The 16651-nt window shown below is 43.1% G+C and overlaps 1 protein-coding gene across 2 annotated transcripts in view; it reads right to left on the reverse strand.

Annotated features, from left to right (window-relative positions):
- The window catches only part of LOC120028005 (partitioning defective 3 homolog), a 577327-nt gene that overhangs the window by 273172 nt on the left and 287504 nt on the right, over nucleotides 1-16651 (reverse strand). For both annotated transcript variants that reach the window (XM_038973116.1, XM_038973117.1), the window contains exons 9-11: nucleotides 15828-16312; nucleotides 6922-7061; nucleotides 5399-5527 (exon numbers count right to left, since the gene is read on the reverse strand). In XM_038973116.1, the coding sequence (XP_038829044.1) occupies nucleotides 5399-5527; nucleotides 6922-7061; nucleotides 15828-16312 (754 nt within the window). The remainder of the gene's footprint in view (nucleotides 1-5398; nucleotides 5528-6921; nucleotides 7062-15827; nucleotides 16313-16651) is intronic.

Consider the following 16651-nt stretch of genomic DNA (forward strand, 5'->3'; position numbering starts at 1 on the left):
ACATGTAGGTATTACAGACTCAGTCAGGGAGAGGTTGAAAATGTTAGTGAAGACACTTGGCAGTAGGTACGTGCATGCTCTAAGTACACGTCCAGGTAATCCGTCTGGCCCCACGGCCTTGTGAATGTTGACCTGTTTAAAGGTCTTGTTCACATCGGCTACGGAGAGCATGGGCAGCTCGCGGCTGGGTTCCCCTTTGTAATCCGTACTAGTTTGCAAGCCCTGCCACATCAAATGAGCGTCAGAGCCGGTGTAGTAGGATTTAATATTAGTCCTGTATTGACAATTTGCCCGTTTGAGGATTTTTTATAAGCATCCGGATTAATGTTCCGCTCCTTGAAAGCAGCAGCTCTAGCCTTTAGCTCGGTGTGGATGTTGCTTCTTGTTGGGATATGTACATACGGTCACTGTGGGGACGACGTCGTCGATGCACTTACAGTTGTAGTCTGAAGTTTACATTTAAACTACAGCCAAATACATTTAAACTCAGTTTTTCACAATTTCTGACATTTAATCCTAGTAAAAATCCCCTGTCTTAGGTCAGTTAGGATCCCCACTTTATTTTAAGAATGTGAAATGTCAGATAGATAGTAGAGAGAATGATTTATTTCAGCTTTTATTTCATCACATTCCCAGTGAGTCAGACATTTACATACACTCAATTAGTATTTGGTAACATTGCCTTTAAATTGTTTAACTTGGGTCAAATGTTGCAGGTAGCCTTCCACAAGCTTCCCACAATAAGTTGGGTGAATTTTGGCCCATTCCTCCTGACAGAGCTGGTGTAACCGATTCAGGTTTCTAGGTCTCCTTGCTCGCACATGCTTTTTCAGTTCTGCCCACAAATGTTCTATAGGATTGAGGTCAGGGCTTTGTGATGGCCACTCCAATACCTTGACGTTGTTGTCCTTAAGCCATTTTGCCACAACTTTGGAAGTATGCTTGGGGTCATTGTCCATTTGGAAGACCCATTTGCGACCAAGCTTTAACTTCCTGACTGATGCCTTGAGATGTTGCTTCAATATATCCACATACTTTTCCTTCCTCATGATGCCATTTATTTTGTGAAGTGCACCAGTCCCTCCTACAGCAAAAAACCCCCACAACATGATGCTGCCACCCCCGTGCTTCACGGTTGGGATGTTGTTCTTCGGCTTGCAAGCATCCCTCTTTTTCCTCTAAACATAACGTTGGTCAAACATGGACAAACAGTCATGGCCAAACAGTTCCATTTTTGTTTCATCAGACCAGAGGACATTCTCCAAAAAATACAATCTTTGTCCCCATGTGCAGTTGCAAACCGTAGTCTGGCTTTTTATGGTGGTTTTGGAGCAGTGGCTACTTCCTTGCTGAGCGGCCTTTCAGGTTATGTCGATATAGGACTCGTTTTACTGTGGATATAGATACTTTTGTACCTGTTTCCTCCAGCGTCTTCACAAGGTCCTTTGCTGTTGTTCTGGGATTGATTTGCACTTTCCGCATCATCTCTAGGAGACAGAACATGTCTCCTCCTGAGTGGTATGACGGCTGCTTCCTCCCATGTTGTTTGTACTTGCGTACTATTGTTTGTACAGATGAACGTGGTACCTTCAGGCGTTTGGAAATTGTTCCCAAGGATGAACCAGAACTGTGGAGGTCCACAATTTGTCAAGCAACGAGGCAGCGAGTTTGAAGATAGGCCTTGAAAAACATCCACAGGTACACATCCAATTGAATCAAATTATGTCAATTAGTCTATCAGAAGCTTCTAAAGCCATGACATAAATTTGGGGAATTTTCCAGGCTGTTTAACTTTTACTGCCTCAGAAACCCGGATCCGGGATCACCCCCCACCCCCCCCACACTGATTAGCATAGCTAGCATAGCTTCACAAGTAAATAGTAGCATCTAAATATCATTAAATCACAAGTCCAAGACACCAGATGAAAGATACAGATCTTGTGAATAAACCCATCATTTCTGTTTTTTAAAATGTTTTACAGGGAAGACACAATATGTAAATCTATTAGCTAACCACGTTAGCAAAATACACCATTTTTCTTTGTCCACCATTTTTTCTCAACACCACTAGCTATCACCAATTCGGCCAAATAAAGATATTGATAGCCACTAACCAAGAAAAAACCTCATCAGATGACAGTCTGATAACATATTTATGGTATAGGATAGGTTTTGTTAGAAAAATGTGCATATTTCAGGTAGAAATCACAGTTTACAATTGCACCCACCATCACAACTAGACTAGAATTACTACAGAGAGCAACGTGTATGACCAATTTACTCATCATAAAACATTTCATAAAAATAGACAAAGCATAGCAATGGAAAGACACAGATCTTGTGATTTCAGACAATATTTCAGATTTTCTAAGCGTTTTACAGCGAAAACACAATAAATCGATAAGTTAGCATACCACATGTGCAAACGTTACCAGAGCATCGATTCAAGCCAAAGAGAGCGATAACGTAATCATCGCCAAAATATATTAATTTTTTCACTAACCTTCTCAGAATTCTTCCGTTGACACTCCTGTAACATCATATTACAACATACATATATTGTTTGTTCGAAAATGTGCATATTTAGCCATAAAAAACCGTGGTTATACAATGAAAATAGTAGCAAATCAAGCCTCAAAATGTCGGACGTCATCTTTCAGAGTGATCTAGTTTAATCGAAAGCTAATCATATACTTGACTAAAAAATACAGGGTTGACAGGAATCGAAAGACAAATTAGTTCTTAATGCAATCGCTGATTTACATTTCTAAAATTATCCTTACTGTGCAATACAGGGTTCGCCAAGCGAAGCGATACCAAACAAAATGGCGGAATATGCGTTTAAAATATTTCGACAGAACAACGATTTATCATATTAAATATTTCTTACTATGAGGTGATTTTCCATCAGATTCTTGGGCAATGTATCCTTTCTTGGGTCTAATCTTCTTTTGGTCGAAAGATGTCCTCTGTCCGTCGAAATGCCCGCTAACGTTCGACCGGGACCCCAAAACGTGCCCAAAGCTTCATAGAACATCACATAGAAATTCCTCAAAATCGCACTAAACGGATATAAATTGCTATAAAACGGTTTAAATTAAATACGTTATGATGTTTCTAACTCCTATATCGAATTAAATTACAGACGGATACATTTCACGTTGATAACCGAGCCTTTGAAAATGGCATCCTGAGGTCCTCTTCTGCGTAATGGCCAGAGTCGAAAGGGGGGGTACCCTCACTCCTTGGCCTTTTATAACCTCTGAGAGCTACGCAGAAAGCCCATTCCACTTCTCATTGGTTACTGACATCCAGGGGAAGGCGGGTGCAGTTCATGTCGTTCCATAGGATATACACAGACCTTAAAAACTGATCTGAAACCAGAGCTTCGCTCTCAGACCTTCGCACTATCTGTCATGGATTTCGCTGTAGAAAGAGTTCTGGGTCACCCACAGACATAATTCCAACGGTTTATGAAACTAGAGAGTGTTTTCTATCCAATAGAATTAATAATATGCATATTGTACGAGCAAGAATTGAGCACGAGGCAGTTTAATTTGGCGACACCCAGAAAAAATAAATGCTAACTGCACCCCCTATTGACAAAAGGTTTTAAAGGCACAGTCAACTTAGTGTATGTAAACTTCTGACCCACTGGAATTGTGATACAGTGAATTATAAGTGAAATAATCTGTCTGTAAACAATTGTTGGAAAAATTACTTGTGTCATGCACAAAGTAGATGTCCTAACCGACTTGCCAAAACTATAGTTTGTTAACAAGAAATGTGTGGAGTGGATGAAAAACTAGTTTTATTGACTCCAACCTAAGTGTACGTAAATTTCCGACTTCAACTGTATTGATGAAGCTGGTGACTGAGGTGGTATACTCCTCAATGCCATTGGATGAATCCCGGAACATATTCCAGTCTGTGCTAGCAAAACAGTCCTGTAGCGTAGCATCCGCATCATCTGACCACTTCCGTATTGAACGAGTCACTGGTACTTCCTGCTTTAGTTTTTGCTTGTAAGCAGGAATCAGGAGGATATAATTATGATCAGATTTGCCAAATGAAGGGGGCGAGGGAGAGCTTGGCACGCCTCTCTGTGTGTGGAGTAAAGGTGGTCTAGAGTTGTTTTTCCTCTGGTGGCACATGTGACGTGCTGGTAGAAATGAGGAAAAACAGATTTAAGTTTCCCTCCATTAAAGTCCCCAGCCACAGGGAGCGCGGCTTCTGGATGAACATTTTCTTGTTTGCTTATGGCCTTATATAGCTGGTTGAGTGTAGTCTTAGTGCCATCATCGGTATGTGGTGGTAAATAGACGGCTACGAATAATATAGAGGATAGAGTTAGGGTAAACACAGAGACAGATTGAGTGCTTTAGGGTAAAGTTAGGGTTAAAGCCTAAACCCTTGTGTCTGCCAGGCCACTCAGATGACAGGGAGACTGTCAGACCTGCTGAATGGAGGGTGGAGGAGGGCAGGACACTATCCTTACTATCCTCACCATCTGTTGCCAGACAGGGAAAGTCACCCCAGAACTGCTTACATAAAGGTGTGTGTGTGTGTGTGTGTGTGTGTGTGTGTGTGTGTGTGTGTGTGTGTGTGTGTGTGTGTGTGTGTGTGTGTGTGTGTGTGTGTGTGTGTGTGCGTGCGTGCGTGCGTGCGTGCATGTATGGTATCCCATGTGTGGGTCTGAGAGATTATGTGTATCCAGTGTCAGATAGGATAGTGGTAGACAAGCCAACCCCTGGATAAGGTCTGTGCTAATGTGACTTGGATGAAGGGCCAGTCCAAATCTCTTGCGTCCCAAATGGAACCCTATTCCCTACACAGTGCACTACTTTTGACCATGGTCCAACAGGTACTGGTGAAAAGTAGTGCACTATGTAGGGAATAAGGTGTCATTGTGTACGCAGCCCATATCTACTGGTGATCCTAAGGGGACTGGGCTCTATAATGGCTGCATGATCAGAGGACAGACAGGGGAGGAGAGGCAGGATAATACTGTTTACCTGATAAAACACTAGACAGACAAACACACAGAGAGGTGCCCCTGACCTGCCTTAAATCAGCCCTTCCTCAAAACAAAGGGAGCCTGCTGGCCAGGCCCAGGGCCGGGGAAGTGTTTGAGCTGTGTGTGGGGTGGGAGGGATAAGTCTGGAGCAAGTTCATGTGGATCCCTATGGTACTGATGATGAGGTTCAAGACAGAAGGTCACAGACAAAGGGATAACATTGAGCTGGTGTTGATGGGAGTGTGGATAGCCCTAATACGGATGAAGACTCCATTACTATGGGCTACTTCCATATCAGAGGTGTGAAAAGTAGGGTAGGGGTAGCGATGGTGTGGACAAGTGATTGGTGATGTGAGTAAATTTGACATTTGATTAACTTACCACTTCTCTAGGTAGATAGGAGTCCTCTTGGCGTAGGACTAGCAGACTGACTGTTCCTCCCATGGGGGTGACCCTGAGTAGAGCTACCACCTCCTCCTGACTCCTCCCATTCAGGTCTACCCCATTCACCTGGACACACACACACACACACACACACACACACACACACACACACACACACACACACACACACACACACACACACACATACAAACAGGTAGAAATAGGGGATGTATTAATACATGTTACTAACTTGTGTTACATGTGCAACTGCCTTGTACTGTCTTGAAACAATTACTAATTCCATTCTACACATAATCATTCTCTGTTTTCATAGAGGAGCTGTGACTGCCTGACATCTATAAATATGGGGTATTTCTAAGAGCGGACATTTTCCAATTACATAGTCTATGATTTTCATGTCATTCTGATTGGACTGTTGACACAAGATTATTACGTTCATTTCCCTATGTTTAGCCACTCAGAGCCCAAGGTAAACAGCCCTACAGGTACTCCACTCTGTGATTTGAAGGGATACTTCGGAATTTTGCCAACAAGGCGCTTTATCTACTTCCCCAGAGTCAGATTAACTCGTATATACCCTTTTTATGTCTCTGTGTCCAGTATGAAGGAAATTAGAGGTAGTTTCGCAAGCCAATGCTAATTAGTGTAAGCGCAATGACTAGAAGCATGCCAGCAGATATTCATAGACTCAGTCATTGCGTTAACGCTAGTTCACAATTATGCTAGTTAGCAACTTCTTTCAAACTGCACGAAGAGACAAAAATGTTATCCACAAGTTCACCTGAAGGCTAGAGGCGTCACTACAGACACCCTGGTTCGAATCCAGGCTGTATCACAACCGGCCGTGATTGGGAGTCCCATAGGGCGGTGCACAATTGGCCCAGCGTCGTCCGGGTTTGGCCGGTGTAGGCCGTCATTGTAAATAAGAATTTGTTATAAACTTACTTGCCTAGTAATTTTTTTTTTTAATTCTGGGGAAGTAGATAAAGGGCCTCATTGCCAAAATATCAAAGTATCCCTATAAGACTCTTTTCAATAGCAAAGCCCATTCAATCAGCCTTTGTGTCTTAAACATATCGGGTAATGGCATTGGCGTAGACACAACAATCATGAATGACATAGGACCCCATTCACCTGGACACACACACACACACACACACACACACACACACACACACACACACACACACACACACACACACACACACACACACACACACACACACACACACACACACACACACACACACACACACACACACACACATACAAACAGGTAGATATAGGGGATGTATTAATACATGTTACTAACTTAAAGGTGTTTTATTCCATATCACATAAAACAATGTTGATTGGATGTCTCAGAACAACATTCTAAATCTATGGAAGGAAGAGGACAACGTAAGGGTTGGAGCATGACAAGTGTTATGAAGAGGAAGGGGTAAAGTAGGAGGAAAAAATAGCCAGAAGAAAGAGACTTCATTAATTCTGCCTCTCACCTCTTGCAGCTGGTCGCCAGCCTTCAGGCGGCCATCTTGGATAGCAGCACCCCGAGCCAGGATGTTCTTGACATAGATGGGGGCGGAGCCTCCTATGGGGACGTCACGTGATGTGATGCTGAATCCAAGACCCTCAGGACCTGCAGGAGGAAAATAATACACCAAACATGAACTGATTGCAGGAGTGAAGGACCTGGTTTTTATGCCCCCTTTTATTATGGATTCCCGAGTGGCGCAGTAGTCTAAGAGACTGCATCTCAGTGCTAGAGGCATCACTACATACCCTGTTTCGATTCCAGGCTGTATCACAACCGGCCATGATTGGGAGTCCCATAGGGCGGTGCACAATTGGCCCAGCGTCGTCCAGGCCGGGGTAGACCGTCATTGTAAATAAGAATTTGTACTTAACTGACTTGCCTAGTTAAATAAAAGGTTCAATAAAATAATATATAAAATAAATCTAAAAGCGCATCAGGAACCAAATATGGAAGGACAACTTTTATTTATGGCTTTGACCATCATGTCAAACCTGTCAAACTACAGTACTTAATAAGTAATCTCAAATGTATTGGTTTGCATGCACGGTCTTCTATTGGGGAAAGAATGGGCGTGCAGTTAGGTTGTGGTTCAACATACAAAATAAGCATGAAATCTCCAAAGTGTCTAAATATAAGTAAAATCTTTTAACCAAAATTGGGTGTTTGTGATAAATGTGTACTTTATACATGTGTGTGTAAGGACAGCGGGACCACAGATGTGACATGCTTGAATTTAAAACTGGTTGCAGACAAGAATAGCAGCATGCAGAGTAAAGGTTTCTGTCAGTTTGTGTGCAGTCTTTATTCTCCCTTTCTGTGGAGTGTCCACAGGCATTAGACACAGATAATGGTCAGCAATGGGGTGAGAGGATCCTCTGCCTTCACCCATAACACATAATTAGATGCTTTGGATACACCACATATCAGACCAAATAAAGTTTGCTATGCGAAAACATTACTAAATGTTAGAAAACAATGTTAAGGGTTCAGGCATCATAGTTCTGTAAAGATGTTTCCTCCCAAGTTCTGACAATGGCCTTTATACGGTTCTAAATGACTATATCTGTGTCCCAAATGGCACCATATTCCCTATGTAGCGTACTACTTTTGATCAGAGCCCTATAAATGTGCACTATGTAGGGAATATGGTGCCATTTGGGACACATAATATAAATTGCCAGACGGGGAAGGCAGGGAAATTCAATAATAGCCTACAAAAGGGGAATATCAACACTGACCTTATCGACCGACCAACCCTACACTGTCTTCCCAATAAAGGATTGGTCAGAAGTAGTGGGCCCTGGTCAAAAGTAGTGCACGATAAAGGGAATAGGATGTCATTTAGGAAGCAACCAAAAGCATTGCCAAATGCCAGTAAGGATATGAATGACATTTCCACTTTCAGATGGGGAAGAATGGTTCCACTCAGTGAGTCAGTGAGATGTGTCCCTCCCTGGTAAACAAGTTATCCATTAATATGTGTAACCGGCAGGGTGGCGGGTGTGTTGTTAGTTGAAGCCTTCCTGACAGTAGAGTGATTAGTATTCTTGTTGAAGAGATTGTTCATTTTACTGGCCTGCCATTCACTGTCTGATCGCTCATCATGACCTATTTTCTCCTCTCTTCAGTGTCTCGCTGGTTGATACCGACGGACTGACTGTGTGTGTGTGTGTGTGTGTGTGTGTGTGTGCATATGCGTGTTGTTTTTGCCTCACTAGCACTAAGATGAAGCAGCAAGAAAACACACTACCCAGCAACTTTGGGTGTATTCTATATTCAGAAATGAAGATATAGATCTTGGAACAAAGAAGGGCACACACCACAACATGAGAATGTTGCTGACAGAGAGGTGTCAACAAAGTTAAGTCATTGAATATTTTGAGGTTATTTCCTTCCTGCCAATACAGCAGGAAGAACACGCTTTACTTATTATAGAGTTCTGTAAACGAAATGGATAGATAGGCACATCCCAGTTAGACTAACTAAGATCCTTTCTGCGCTAGTAGCCGGTGTCTGCTAATACGGCAGCTGCCCCTACTGCTGTCTGGGATCCTCAGTGTGTACGTACAGTAGTGGAATTGGTTGTATCCAGAATGTCTCTTTATTGCCTTTATAGAACCTAGGGCATAGTCTGAATCAGCTGGTCTGTGAAGACCACTATCCTCTACCCTTCTGTTCTGGCAATTCCAATCCATTCAACTTCTCCAATCAGTCTACTTAGCTGAATCAAACTCTACATTCTACGATCCCATCGTTAAGGGCTTCCATTCAGGCAATTAGCAGAATGCATCTCTCTCTAATAGCACTGGCTGTAATTAACTAGCATACTGACGTCTTTATTTGGGGTAATAGAAGCTTTTTGGATTAACACTACCAGTCCTGAGATCCCAGCAAAAATAGGCTTTTCATTTATCTGACGTTATCTGCATATACAGCACTTATATTAAGCCTCACAATTAAGTGATTTACCATTTTATTTTCACGAGAAATTGACAAACAGTTGCATTCATGAGTTTCATTGAGACGTCAATTTAAAAAAAAATGAGGTCCGCCAAAGAAAATACCTGATAAAAAATGTATATGAACGCATTGAGTACAGAAATAGCTTGCTCACTGCGAAACGAATATCCAACTAGTCAGTGACAACTGTGTGGAGTTTGTGACAGCAACTATGTGAGCTTATTATAGTATTATAGACACTATGTCCAGGGACAATCTATGATCTGTGTAGAAGAACCCCTTACCTTCTAATGGCTCTTGCGTAGCTTGTGAGCATGACAGAGCAAAATGTGAGTCTCAGCTTTTCATCGATAGCTTTTAATAGTTTGTAGCTCAAACCATTCGGACACTACAGATATATTTGTATAAAAGACCAGGCCCCTTCGGGATCAGCCATTGTCTCCCACAATGTTAGAAGTGCAAAACACACCGGCGATACGGTGCGACTCATTGGGTTAAGTCTGAATCCCGTATCCGATAAGCCAATTATGTAGCAAACATGAGGAGACGTAGAATGAGTCTTAATGGGCTGCGTCGGTCTGTCCTTTTGGCTGCATTATTTGATTAAGACACTTTTGCTAATTTCCCAGCAAGGAAGGATGGGGGGTCTCTCTCTCCCTTTCCCTCTGCCTCTCCGGCTGCCTCTCCCTCTCCCCCTCCCCTCATGGAGGAATCAAAACACACAAATTAATAAATAATGGACAAATTGGAAATGGTCTCTGAATACTCTGCAAATGGACAGTTAATTTTGAATTTGATAGGTTCCCTTATGAAAAAAATAATAATGAATTCACATGTGGAAAATCATGTGTCAAAAACTGATTTCACTTGGATTCCTACACTTTGGACTTCAAAGTAAATCTCAGCTTTGTTAAAAATACACTCAAGAAAAATGATTATATTTATCATAGTGATTCAGGAGTAACAGCAGAAAAGATCAGCGTACCCCAACAAATTCAGAGATTGTGAGTTCAAATCCCAGGTGGGGTTATTTTGAAAAGTCAGCACAAAGTGATCATATCAAACGTAGTAATATTGATAAAAGATGTTTACACTATTTTAGCTGAACAGTGTCCCACTTACCTTAAAACCCCATTTAATTTCATCCCTTATAAAAACATGTGAAATATGCAGTTTCACATGTGAAAATCGCATCTTCACATGTGAAATCATATTTTCACATGTGAAATAGCTGTTTTCACATGTTGAGCTGAAATGTTCATGTTAAAACAAAAGAGACATGCGAGGTCAGTTTTTTTACATGTGAAACCATATGTTCGTATGTATTACATTTAGAGTTCACATTTTTACACATGCTTTCACCTCATGTGAAAAACATTCACATGTAAAAGCTCACTTTCACATGTGGAATTTGCACTTTCACGGGTGAAAAATTATTCATATGTGAAAATCGAACTCAGATGTGGAATTGAATTGTAAAAATATAATTAGCAATTTTACAAGTGAAAAACATGTAAATGTTGTCACGTGCAGATCATTGGTATCACAATTCTAAATTTTGTATCCCCATGTTCACATCAAATCAAATTTTATTGGTCACATACACATGGTCAGCAGATGTTAATGCGAGTGTAGCGAAATGCGTGTGCTTCTAGTTCCGACAGTGCAGTGATATCTAACATGTAATCAAACAAATTCACATCGACTAACTTATACACACAAATGTAAAGGGATGAATAAGAATATGTACATATGAATATATGGATGAGCGATGGCCGTGCGGCATAGGCAAGATGCAGAAGATTATATAAAATACAGTACATACAGTTGAAGTCGGAAGTTTACATACACCTGAAATACATTTCAACTCTGTTTTTCACAATTCCTGACATTTAATCCAAGTAAAATTCTCTGTCTTCGGTCAGTTAGGATCACCACTTTATTTTAAGAATGTGAAATGTCAGAATAATAATAGAGAGAATTATTTATTTCAGCATTTGCTTCTTTCATTACAATCCCAGTGGGTCAGAAGTTTACATACACTCAATTAGTATTTGGTAGCATTGCCTTAAAATTGTTTAACTCGGGTCAAATGTTTTGGGTAGCCTTCCACAAGATTCCCACAATAAGTTGGATGAGTTTTGGCCCATTCCTCCAGACAGATCTGGTGTAACTGAGTCAGGTTTGTAGGCCTCCTTGCTAGCACACTTTTTCAGTTCTGCCCACACATTTGCTATAGAATTGAGGTCAGGGCTTTGTGATGGCCACTCCAATACCAATACCTTTGATGCACCTGTACTGACCTCGCCTTCTGGATGATAGCGGGGTGAACATGCAGTGGCTCGGGTGGTTGTTGTCCTTGATTATCTTTTTGGCCTTCCTGTGACATCGGGTGCTGTAGGTGTCCTGGAGGGCAGGTAGTTTGCCCCCGGTGATGCGCTGCGCAGACCACACTACCATCTGGAGAGCCTTGCGGTTGTGGGTGGAGCAGTTGCCGTACCAGGCGGTGATACAGCCCAACAGGATGCTCTCGATTGTGTATCTGTAAACGTTGTGAGGGTTTTAGGTAACAAGCCAAATTTCTTCAGCCTCCTGAGGTTAAAGAGGCGCTGTTGTACCCAGTTGCATAGGGCGGGGTCGAGACCCAGGGTCTCGAGCTTAATGACGAGTTTGGAGGGTACTATGGTGTTAACTGCTGAGCTGTAGTCAATGAACAGCATTCTTACATAGGTATTCTTTTTGTCCAGATGGGATAGGGCAGAGTGATGGCGATTGCGTCGTCAGTGGACCTATTGGGGCGGTAAGCAAATTGTAGCGGGTCTAGGGTGGCAGGTAAGGTGGAGGTGATATGATATGATCCTTGACTAGTCTCTCAAAGCACTTCATGATGACAGAAGTCATTTAGTTCAGATACCTTAGCTTTTTTGGGAACAGGAACAATGGTGGCCATCTTGAAGCATGTGGGGACAGCAGACTGGGATAGGGATTGATTGAATATGTCCGTAAATGCACCAGCCAGCTGGTCTGCACATGCTCCGAGGACGTGGCTAGGGATGCCGTCTGGGCCGGCAGCCTTGCGAGGGTCAACACATTTAAATGTTTTACTCACGTTGGCCACGGTGAAGCAGAGCCCACAGGCTTTGGTAGCAGGCCGTGTCAGTGGCACTGTATTGTCCTCAAAGCGAGCAAAGAAGTTGTTTAATTTGTCTGGGAGGAAGACGTCGATGTCCGCGACGGGGCTGGTTTTTCTTTTTGTAATCGGTGATTGACTGTAGACCCTGCCACATACGTCTCGTATTTGAGCCTTTGAATTGCGACTCTACTTTGTCTCTATACTGACGCTTTGCTTGTTTAATTGCCTTGCGGAGGAAATAGCTACAGTGTTTGTATTCGGTCATGTTTCCAGTCGCCTTGCCATGATTAAAAGCGGAGGTTTGCGCTTTCAGTTTTGCCCGAATGCTGCCATTAATCCACGATTTCTGGTTAGGGAAGGTTTTAATAGTCACAGTGGGTACAACATCTCCTATACACTACCTTCTAAACTTGCTCACCGAGTTAGCGTATATGTCAATGTTGTTGTCTGAGGCTACCCGGAACATATCCCAGTCCACGTGATCGAAGCAATCTTGAAGCGTGGAATCCAATTGGTCAGACCAGCGTTGGACAGACCTGAGCACGGGCGTTTCCTGTTTTAGTTTCTGTCTATAGGCTGGGAGCAACAAAATGAAGTCATGGTCAGATTTCCTGAAGGGTGGGCGGGGGAGGGCTTTCTATGCATCGTGGAAGTTAGAGTAGCAATGATCCAGAATGCTACCAGCTTGTGTCGCACATTCAATATGCTGATAGAATTTAGGAAGCCTTGTTCTCAGATTAGCTTTGTTAAAATCCCCAGCTACAATAAATGCAGCCTCAGTATATATGGTTTCCAGTTTACATAGAGTCCAGTGAAGTTCTTTCAGGGCCGTCAAGGTATCTGCTTGGGGGGATATACACGGCTGTAACTATAATCGATGAGAATTCTATTGGTAGATAATGCAGTCAGAATGTAATTGTAAGGAATTCTAGGTCAGGTGAACAAAAGGACTTGAGTTCCTGTATGTTGTTATGATTACACCATGAGTCATTAATCATGGGGAATACACCCCCGCCCTTCTTCTTACCAGAGAGATGTTTGTTTCTGTCGGCGCAATGTGTGAAGAAACCGGGTGGTTGTACCGACTCTGACAACATATCCAGAGTGAGCCATGTTTCCGTGAAACAGAGAATGTCACAATCTCTGATGTCTCTCTGGAAGGCAACCCGTGCCCTAATTTCGTCCACCTTGTTGTCTAGAGATTGGACATTGGCGAGTAATATGCTCGGAAGCGGTGGGTGGTGTGCTCGCCTTCTAAGTCTGACCAGTAGTCCGCTCCGTCTGCCTCTCCTGCGGCGACAGCGTTGTTTTGGGTCGGCCTCTGGGATAAGATCTCATGTCCAGGGTGGAAGTCCGAACAAAGTATCCGCTTCTGGAAAGTCGTATTCCTGGTCGTAATGTTGGTAAGTTGACGTTGCTTTTAAATCCAATAGTTCTTCCCGGCTGTATGTAGTAACACTTGAGATTTTCTGGGCTAACAATGTAAGAAATAATACATAAAAAAACTAATTACTGCATAGTTTCCTAAGGACCTGAAGCGAGGCGACCATCTCTGTCGGCACCATTTCTTGATTATATTTCCCGATATCATGTTTTCACCTGCTCAAATGTGTAGTTTCATGTTATCACATGTTGCTTTTACATGTTGTTACATGTTATCACATTAACATCACATGTGATCACATGAAATTCATGTGGTTTTTCCGTAAGGGTTGTACATAATCTTGTGTAATTTGTCGTCACACGAGTCTCATAACAGTTCATGAAAGCTTACAAGTGGGACAATTCAGCACTCGAGCCAGTTAAATTGTCTAAGAAATACATTCTGACATTTGTATAAGAATTATGGGTTTCATTTTGAGTTAAAACATAAACCGGTTTGCCTAGTGCAAATAAACCAAACTCCTGGCACTGGGCTTTCTCTGGACTAAACCCAACAAATAAACCAAACTACTGACACTGGGCAGTCATTTTGGTGTGTGTGTGTGCGCACTAGGCCCTGTGTGTGTAGAGAGGGTGCAGCAGCAGGTCGAATTAATCATCTAACCCTCACAGTAATAAGCAAGGAATTAAACCCACGTAGCATTGCCACGTACAAAACCCCTTCAAATCCGCTGTTTACGCTGGGGATTTCTGTGAACATATATTGCAGCGATATGAGATGGCGGCTCCCAGAGAGCATGCTGCTTTTAGCCTAAGCCTCCTGCTGCCCTCGCCGTGCGCCAGTATTCCCTGAAGCTTTTTCTCTATGCCCCGTGAAACCTTTCAACGCTCAACATCTGCTTCATCAGACAGCCTGTACTGAGTGTGTGTGTGTGTGTGTGTGTGTGTGTGTGTGTGTGTGTGTGTGTGTGTGTGTGTGTGTGTGTGTGTGTGTGTGTGTGTGTGTGTGTGTGTGTGTGTGTGTGTGTGTGTGTGTGTGTGTGTGTGTGTGTTGGACATAATAGACCTTTCTGGTTTGCTTTTCTGCTACAGAGTCCTGTGAATATCTCACACAGTTGTGCCCTGCCTGTTGTAGTTAACTGCATCTTTACGGCCTGCTTCTCCAACTGTGAATGCTAATAGAATTGAACGCAAGCACCGACTGAGGGCTAATTTCACCCTTTTCTTTTAACATGCTGAGAAAAGTCTGATAATGGCATTAGGGCAGAACAACGTGCCAAAACAAAGAAAGGAAGAGTGAGTGACATGGAGAAATAGGAGAGGGAGAGAAAGACGGGGAGAGAGAGAGCGAGAGAGAGATTTGAAGTGACGTTTGTAAGCAGCATTCAGCATACCTCATTCTACCATCCACCTTTTGAAGTCTGTCACACTCAAAGGAGGACAAAACGGTTCTTGGAGTGTGTGCGTGTATGTGTGTGTGTGTGTGTGTGCGCGCGTGTAGGTGTGTGTATGTGTGTGTGCGTGTGTATCCCTAGTGCTCTCCTCCCCAGAGTGTTGTGTGCAGCTAAGATGCTGCTGTGATGCAGAACAAATGAGATTTGGGCCTGTACGTGAGTTAGTGGAGCAGTGCTGGATACAGTCCTTCACAATGAAATATCAACACTTTGAAGTCTCTAACAGTATTAGTTACACAACACTCATCTCAACTGTAGCTAGGATAAGAACGGACACTTGAGAGATATCACCTCTTATTGAAGTGAACTAAAGGACCTTTGAAAGCCCTATGAATATACCCCCAAAAATAATATTTGTAGTTTCACAATAATAGTGTTTGGTTGTTTGTGTGTGTGTTTGTGTTCGTGTGTGCATTCTGCATGCCTGCATGTGTTTACCTTTCTTCAGCTGGATGTTAAGTCTCCGGCCTGTTTTCTTGAAGTAGCCTGCAGTAGGGTTGGCACTGACTTTCCTCTGCAGGGATGGAGAGGGGGCCGAGGAGACGTTGTTGCTTCCGCTGTGAGGTAGCGAGGTGGAGAAGCGCTGGTCTGGTACACGCTGTGGTAGAGGACCATGGTTCTGGTGTTTGATGTTGGGGATGGGAATGGGGTGTGGTCTTGACCTGGAGGACATCCTCTGTGGGTTGTGGTCCAACCCCACCCCCCCGTGGACCACCAGACTACCCCTTTCCCCGGGCTGCGGGGCCTGGGGGTCCGAGGCCTGGCTGGAGGTGAAGCTTCCCCGGTTACCCCTCTCCCCCCTCGGACATGGGGGGCTAAGCTCCTCCTGGGGGAGCTGCTCATACTGGCTCTTCATGGAGGCTGGGACCACATGGAACAGAATGACAGGAGAACGCATGGCCTGCCTGAACATGTTCTGGGCTCTGGAGTAGAGAGGAGAGGAGTCAGCAACACACAGCATTACATTAGCGAGGGCATGATAAGAACATGAGCTAATGCACTTTTATCAGTGTACTAAAACAGATAGAGAGAGGTCAAGAAGAGAAGTGAAGAAGAGGCAGCATACAAATCATTCCATTAGCTATAGCTTGATAAAAGGTCATGTACAGTGTGACATGGCAGCTTATTGATAAAGAGAGAGAGGCTACACAGAAGTGAAGAGGAGAGGTCAACAGGTCAACGTGGATAACCATAGGCTAATAGTAGCGAAGCACTGGAGAAGAAGCTAATTCAGAGATTCCATTAGCTAGATACTGTATGTG

Source organism: Salvelinus namaycush, chromosome 33, assembly GCF_016432855.1.
Source record: "Salvelinus namaycush isolate Seneca chromosome 33, SaNama_1.0, whole genome shotgun sequence".
In the NCBI taxonomy this organism is placed as follows: domain Eukaryota; kingdom Metazoa; phylum Chordata; class Actinopteri; order Salmoniformes; family Salmonidae; genus Salvelinus; species Salvelinus namaycush.